Source organism: Physeter macrocephalus, chromosome 10 (assembly GCF_002837175.3).
Source record: "Physeter macrocephalus isolate SW-GA chromosome 10, ASM283717v5, whole genome shotgun sequence".
Lineage (NCBI taxonomy): Eukaryota > Metazoa > Chordata > Mammalia > Artiodactyla > Physeteridae > Physeter > Physeter macrocephalus.
Genome location: NC_041223.1, coordinates 15432048 through 15440363, shown reverse-complemented (window position 1 = coordinate 15440363; position 8316 = coordinate 15432048). Strand labels below are relative to the sequence as shown.

General features: G+C 45.6%; 1 protein-coding gene across 2 annotated transcripts in view; it reads left to right on the top strand.

Annotated features, from left to right (window-relative positions):
• PLEKHG1 (pleckstrin homology and RhoGEF domain containing G1) overlaps positions 1 to 8316 on the top strand; it is a 176306-nt gene that overhangs the window by 161542 nt on the left and 6448 nt on the right. For both annotated transcript variants that reach the window (XM_028494329.2, XM_055087438.1), the window contains exon 15: positions 3859 to 5479. In XM_028494329.2, the coding sequence (XP_028350130.1) occupies positions 3859 to 5479 (1621 nt within the window). The remainder of the gene's footprint in view (positions 1 to 3858; positions 5480 to 8316) is intronic.

Here is an 8316-nt window from a genome sequence, read left to right as displayed (position 1 = left end):
CGCAAAAAAAAAAAAAAAAAAAAAAAAAAAAGAATCCGCCTGCCAATGCAGGGGACATGGGTTCGAGCCCTGGTCCGGGAAGATCCTGCATGCCATGGAGCAACTAAGCCCATGTGCCACAACTAGTGAGCCTGCGCTCTAGAGCCCACGAACCACAACTACTGAGCCCGCGTGCTGCAACTACTGAAGCCTGTGCGCCTAGAGCCTGTGCTTCGCAACAAGAGAAGCCACCGCAATGAGAAGCCCACGCACCGCAACAAAGAGTAGCCCCTGCTCGCTGAAACTAGAGGAGGCCTGTGAGCAGCGATGAAGACCCAACACAGCCAAAAATAAAAATAATTAAAATAAAATAATTTTTTTTTTTTTATTTTGCGGTACGCGGGCCTCTCACCGCTGTGGCCTCTCCCGTTGCGGAGCACAGGCTCCGGACGCGCAGGCTCAGCGGCCATGGCTCACAGGCCCAGCCGCTCCGTGGCATGTGGGATCCTCCCGGACCGGGGCACGAACCCGCATCCCCTGCATCGGCAGGCGGACTCTCAACCACTGCGCCACCAGGGAAGCCCAAAATAAATTAATTTTTAAAAGAAAGATGTAACACCCACACAGGGCTAGTGTGGTGCACCCCACATTGCCCTGTGCATATAAGACTGAGGCTCTTGCATCCTGAGTATTTGCTCCCTTTTCAAAGCATCAGACTTCAATCACAAAGATCCCCGTCTAAGAATATGGTCCTGCTGCTGGTATAAGAGGTGTGATCATATGTGGTATAATGAAACTTCACTGTATCAAGCTTTGATTTTTCTCCCTCCAATAAAAGGTTAGGAGAGGCAGAATAAAAATGGTATGTTGTATTAGAAGATGTATATTCAAATTGATTACCTATGATCAATGCATATTGTATCCTGACCTGGGTAAACCACATCCAGTATGCCTACTGATCAACTGGCTTACTTAACAGTGCTTAGGGGACTGAGCGCAGCTTCTTGCTTCATGCTTTGTATCTGTAGCAACGTGGCTGTGAAAATCTCCCCCGCGACGTGCTCCACTCCTTGGCACAGGGCCAAAGTGACCCTGTTAATACATAATGTATCTTTCAGTTTAGACGCCTAAATGTCTAAAAATCAACATGGTCTTATCTCTAAGCTATTTACTTAAAATTACGGCATGTGGATTTTTTTCAGGTAGTACATATTTCTGTTTGGAAGCTTTTGAAATTTATTAACATGAATTGGTTCATTATCCTGAAATATGGCATGAGATTTTGATTTTTTTAATGTACTTTGTTTTCATAAACAAACACGGGGATGGTGCCCTTGTAAGGCAGCCAAGCTATGATCACAGAGCAAGCCTGGCTTAGTACCAGCTGGGGGAATCGCTCTATTAGTCCTAGAGATACAATCTCAAGGGCTTCTCGGAAACTTTCTACGATAGTGATCAAGTCAAGTCTCCATATGGGGACTAACTAAACCTTATAAAATCTGAAGACAAGAAAGAAATAAAACACCAGTGTACCTTTTTCTTAGTGGTAAAATTCCATCTCCTAACAAAAATGAATGTGTACTAAATGCAGGGAGAGATTAAAGAGATAAAGAGGTTAACATTTCTCCTAGAATATACCTTCTAAAGCCGTGTTTGTGTGCGTGTGTGTGTGTGTGTGTAGAGCGAGAGATGGACGGAAGGAGAGAGCGAGAGAGATTTAGCTCATATATAAACTGAGGATTAAGACATGGGTTCAAATCCATTTCTGCCATTTATAAGCTAGTATGACTGTAAGCAAGTTGTTAAACCTTAGTTTCCTAATTTATGGAATTGTTATAAAGATTAAATGCGATATGTTGTTTAATGTGCTTAGTACAGTATTTGGCACAAAACAAGTGCCCCATAAATTCGCTCTTATTATGTTGTTATTAAGTAACCATAATGCTGAGAATGTGGAAAACTGTTCATCACGAGAGATCTACACTACATACTTCTGTGCTGTGTCCAATCCATATACTGATTATTTCTAAATCTAAGAGCTTCCTCAGTTCTCCTGACGATTTATTTGATATAAAGTTTCAGCTCCCAAATTACTGTTAACTTCAAGTGTAGTTACCTTTTGGGAATTCCCTGGCGGTCCAGTGGTTAGGACTCTGTACTTCCACTGCCGGGGGCACGGGTTTGATCCCTGGTTGGGGAAATAAGATCCCACAAGCCACGCAGCATGGCCAAACAAACAAACAAAAAAAGTGTAGTTACCTTAAAAATATACTTTGATATTAACAATTCAGGTTTTCTAATTTTCTAAAATGTCTGGGAATTTTTCTGGAATGAAAGATTTTAAGAAGGTATTACTTCTGGCTGTTCACAGAATGGTTTTGTTACACTTCCACAGTGTTTGATCATGATTTAACTAGCTAATACTAACTTGTTTTATTTTATAAAATGTAGTTACTGCGTACCTATATTTTATAAACATTTTACCAGTGCAGTCTGAGTAAGAGGAAAAGGGAGAGATGTTAAAGGGTAAAGAAAAAAAACAGAAGAGCCAAAATATAATATATATGTATTTGTATGTGTGCACATATATCTATATGTGTGTGTATTCATTTATTCCTAGTCTTCAAATAGTCCACATTTTTACTATTTGAAAAAAGTGAACAAAAGATTAAATGACTAATTAGACGTCTTTAGCTTTACATTTTTAATAGAAAAACAACATTCAGGATAAAATTTTCTTTGCCCTCCCTGATAGACAGGCAGGTAAGCAGACAGACAGACATATTAATAGGTGGCTATTCCAAGGTAATATGTATCCCAGTTTCATTGATCAGTGATGAAAAATTCTTGCTAATTTGACATTTCCAATAGGTTACTATAGTGTTTTGACCAGAAAATATACCCCTGGTACTAATTAGTTTGAACCCGTCTTAACCCTTTCAAATCTTTGAAGCTAGTCCCAATACCTACAGAGGGCATCAGAGGGCAAATCCACTGCCTGTCTGCACAATTGAGCTCCATCAGGAAAGGTTCCAAGTTATAACAGACCCATTGTTTTCTCTGATTAAAAATCGTTAATGTCACTCATATTTTACTTTCTCATTGGCATCTAAATATTGCTTAATTAAACGTATTTTGAAAGAAAGTAAAAATTTCATTAGCTCAGTCGTGGATTAAATTAAATTCCTGCAACAAAGGCTCTTTTGCCTGGAATCTACAAACCAAGGCAGTGCTGGTCAGGTTCATGCAGGTCTGCAGATTTAGAGGAAAACCCTTGGGGGTGCAGTCAGATCACCGACAGGGGTGTTTCTCGTACGCCGGAAACCACAGTAAGACGGCTAAGAATCAAACGCCAAATAGAAATCAGATACCACGGCCCTTGACACCTATATATGTTCATTTATATAATGTTATTTACCAAGAACACATTGGAATTATTTGAAATATCTAAGAGTTTTCTGTGTTTAGCCAATTCCCTGCAGTGGGGTAAGGTATTTGGAGTCAAGCCTGGGTTTGCATGTTAGCCTTTCCACTGCTGGGGGAGAACATGTTACTGAATGCTGAGAGCCTAGATTTCCTTACTGTGAAACTGGTACAATCATATCTAATTCAAAGAGTGATTGTGAACATTAAGTTTGGAGAATGTCTTCAAATGGCCTAGCCTATTTCTAAGCAAATATCAGTTCCTGTCCTTTCTGCTCCTTTTGCAAAAAATCTGACGTGCTTTTCAACTCAGTTAAAATCAACAATGTTTAGTGATCGTTTTCTTTAAGAATATCACAGTCTAGTGGGAGAGGCAATGTGTAAATACAGGAGAACATCCTAAGTTATGTGTCCTGTGGTGCTACAATTCAATCGATATGTGTCTATCCTCCTCAGGTTTCCAGAAAGGAAGGGTCTCCCCAGCTGACTTCAGCAGGGCCATCTCCCGCCCAGATGAACAGTCAACCGAGCAGTTCTGCCATTATCAGGGTGCTTCGCGGGGGCGGGGCCGTCAGAAACATCTGGACGGACCACCAGATCCGGCAAGCCTTGTTTCCCAGTCGACGGTCTCCGCAGGAGAACGAGGAGGACGAAGATGATTATCAGATGTTCCTGCCATCCTTCTCCTCTTCAGATCTGAACTCTGCCCGACTCTGTGAAGATAGCACTTCCAGTCGACCTTGCAGTTGGCACATGGGACAGGTCGAGGCCTCGGAGACCCCCAGCTCTGGCCACAGGGTTGTGCGGCGGGCCAGCAGTGCTGGCGAGAGCAACACGTGTCCCCCCGACATAAGAAATAGGGACAGTGACAGCTCTCAGTACAGCTCCCGAAGGGAACTGCAGAATGACCCTAAAACAGAGGGGCGGGACGGGATGACTCCCTTCGGGTCCTCTATAGAGTTGACCATTGATGACATAGACCATGTCTATGATAACATAAGTTATGAGGACTTGAAACTGATGGTGGCTAAACGGGAAGAAGCTGAAGCGCCTCCCCCCACATCAGCCAGGGACTCTGCTCGCCCCAAGAGCACCCCGGAGCTGGCCTTCTCAAAGAGGCCAGCAGGCCCAGAGAAGAGCCCTCTGCACCCCCAGAGAGATGGTGCCCCCCCAGGCCGGGAGGCGTGGAACCAAAGCTCACGCGAACTCCAGGTGGTGGAGGAGAACGTCTACGACACCATCGGGCTCCCAGATGCGCCCTCCCAGGACTTCAAGTGCAGCAGCCTGAAGCGTCCCAAGAGGAGCACCTTTCTGGGCCTGGAGGCCGACCTGGGGTGCTGTGACAGTCTGAGGGCCTCTGTTTCCCAGGACAGCCTCCAGTTCAGCGAGGACGAGGCGCCCTACCCGCCGGGACCCTCCGATAACGATTATCTGAGTTTGTTCTATAACTCCTTCGGCTGCAACTTGTCCACAGCTGATCGGTCCGTCTCCGATAAACTGTCTGAAGAAGTAGACGAAATCTGGAATGACCTGGAAAATTACATCAAGAAAAACGAAGTCAAAGCCAGAGACCGGCTCCTGGCGGCGTTTCCTGTTAGCAAAGACGACGTGCAGGAGCGGCCGCTGGCGGGCAGCGCCCCGGAGCTGGGCGCGCGCTCCCCACGTTCCCTGCCCGCGGGCCGGGCTCTCCTCGTGCCGCCCAGAGACAGGCCGGGGCCGGTCTCCTGCACGCTTGACCTCACCCCGGCCTCCACAGACGGCTCCTGCCTGAGTCTCCACCGGCTGTCGCTGGTCAGTGACCTGCCGCCCGTGGAGAGTCCCTACGACGTGGCTGGCAGCAGCCTGTCCCCTGCAGACCTGGAGAACCCTGACCCCGGCATGGACAACGCAGACAAGACGAGGAGCAGGGTTTTCCTGATGGCCAGGCAGTACAGTCAGAAGATCAGGAAGGCAAATCAGCTGTTAAAGGTGAAAAGCCCGGAGCTGGAGCAGGCGCCTGGCAGCCAACTGCAGAAGCAGGTTCCCCGGGACCTGGCGGCCATCCTAGAAGAAAAGAAGCAGGGCGGGCCCGCCATCGGTATGTCTCCCGTGCTGCCCTTCTCCTTCCGAGGACTGGGAGAGAGCCGTGTTCTGGTTCTCAGTATCCTTAGCACCGTGAGGGTGCTGTCACCCAGATGTTCATTCTCACAGAGAGACCCCAGACTCACTGACGCACAGATGAGGCCGGCCCTGCACCCACCACATCTCACCAGTGGGAGGCGATTGGGTCTGGAAGGTTTCCTGGTGTCTGTGACATCATCACTCCAGATATGATATTTGAAGCAGTTTTCTCTAATGTAATCTAAAGCTGAAAAATAGCCATCAGTTTCAGTGTGTTAGGAGGGGTAGCTGGGTAGCAGGGTAAGAGTTTAAGGTTTGGACGAATAAGGAATAGGATTGCTTTTTGCTCCGGAATCCTAACAAAAATGCCTACTCATCCTAACAAAGACAAAAAGGAGGCCTTTTTGCGTGTTTTTTTTAGCTGTTCACACTGTAACTCGGCTGTTTTCTCATGTGTTACATTTTCTAGTTGCTTTTTTTGAATCGCTGCTGTAATACATTTAATACTGTCTCATCTGGTATTCTCCTGTATGCTTCCAACAAGTTTAATTCTTTGAGTCAAGCCTCCTTTTTGGGCAGAGCCAAACCAGGATCACGTGCGTGATATTGGTACCATTAGGGTTTAGGAATGAGACGATCACAGTTTGACTTTTTCTCTGTTGTAAAGAAGTACATATCCCCTGGATAAATTACACAGGGTTCTCAGTGGAAGGGCATGATGTGAATTAAGCACTGCATTGTCATGGAAAGAAAAAAACCTCCTCTCACCTGAGGAGTTTTTCACCTCCAGACCCAGAGAGATTTCTGGGATTAGGCCCAGGAACTGAATTTTTTTTTAAGTGTGGACTTTTGATCCTGTTTTAAGAATCCCTGCCTTAGATCTTCTGACAAAGGATTGTCTCTGTATCAAATGAGAAGAGACAGTTCTCCAATTAAAAGTAAAAACCAGATGGCTCAGTATCAGGGCGTGTTTCATTGGTTAGCTTGGTGGCGGCGTGGCTCATCTGGCCAGCTTGATGCCACCTACCTCCTTTCTTTGGGACTGCTTTCTTAGGTGGAAACCAGAGAATCAGAAGGGGGTATCCAAGTCCTAAATGGATTCACAAGTTGCATGACAAGAATCTGCAGGAAAAACATTTTTTTTTAAGTTTGGGAGTGTTTAAGAATTACCTAAGTTTACTCTTTTTCCGGAGCTAATCACACAGTAATATTTCTTAACACATAGGGAAGTTAAGCCCTGGAAATGTTACCTGAAGGATTTTACAGACTCTCTGTGACTTGCTCTTCTTTTTAAGTTAGATAAAGCTTAAATGTGGTTTTTATATGAATGTGAGAGACTAGATCGCGTATATTTTTCTCCTTGCAATAATATGCTTGAATTAGTCCCTTTTCCAACGCTAGTGTTGCTAAACTGGTTTGTTGTTACACATAGAAAAAGTGACTGAGTTCCAGCTGCAGGCGGACTGTACAGATGGCACTAGAGCCAGTAGTGTGTTGGCAATGCAGCCACTGACCGAATCTGGGCTAGGGTGCCTCAGAATGAGAGAAAATATAATGCTAAGGTTTCCGATACGATGGATTGGTTAAGCCAGCAAACTGTCGTTTAAAAAGTGGTAATTGCCTGAGGCCGGTTGTTTGGAATGTGGACCATCCATTAACCTGCGAAGCTCTAACCCTGGTAGAAGCAAGGTCTTCAATACTGAATCATTAGGGCTTACAACTACCTTGAATAGTCTTTTTTACCCACCTTTTAAGTATTAATAGATTTCCCTTTGGGGTTTTCTTTTGCTTTTTTCCCCTGCTTTTTGTTTGTTCTTTCTGTTTTGCCTACTCATGTCGTCTTGGGCTCCTGTAGGATCATAGCTCTGTGTCTGGGCCCTTTCTTGACATGGTGGGCTACTATCGACATTCTCTCCAAGAGAAGATCTCTCCAGAGTCATCTTCTGAGCCAGCCAGTGTCTCCCCCTGCTGGCTGGCAGGAGCGTTTCCCTAGGGCCTGCCATCTCTCAGACCTGAAGAATCTTCCATCTGGGTGGATCGAGACCACTTCCTGTGCCCACCAGGCTTTCAATCAGTTGACGTGATGACTCCTTTTCTCTCTCTTGTTTATCTGGGCACAGGACGTCGTAATCGAATGGACCGATTCTCCAGACTTCTCCGTATGGGCCTTGCCACTTTGCCAGGAGCTTGCTCTCGGTGTTGTGCGGAAGGAGGAGCACCCTATTCACCTGCTGAAACTCTCCAGCACCTTTATTGGACTCTCTAGCCGGGGTCTACAGGCCCTGGGCCAGACTTCCGCCTGTAAATCACCCAACCAGGTCTAGTCCCTCCCACCTTTTGGAGCCTGTTGTGGCATGCCGGCCATCTTGTTCCATCATGCCTCACTCTTGACAGTCTTTGAGGCCAAGGAAGCCTTTGGGGTCCCCCCCCACTTTTTGTATTTTTGGTGATGTTCTATGTGGGAGAAAACTCCATACAGGCTTGAGGAATTTTCCTCCTTGTGTAAAGTAGGGAAGGCAAAATAACATTTTATGCTTTGCTCTACATCCCAAGCGACATCAGAAATGTTGATTTTAATCTCTGTCTTGAAAACAGTATATTTCATACTTCTCTCAACAAGGATCACTTCAGATTTTTTTCTGGAATGATAAGAATGCTACCTTCTAAACTTACGAAAGAGGAATAAACCAGAGATAGCCCTGACGTTGTTGCATAATGATAATGTACATGTTCTATAAGGACTATTAATGCCAGAACTAAGAATGAGGGGGAGGGCTTCCCTGGTGGCGCAGTGGTTGAGAGTCCGCCTGCCGA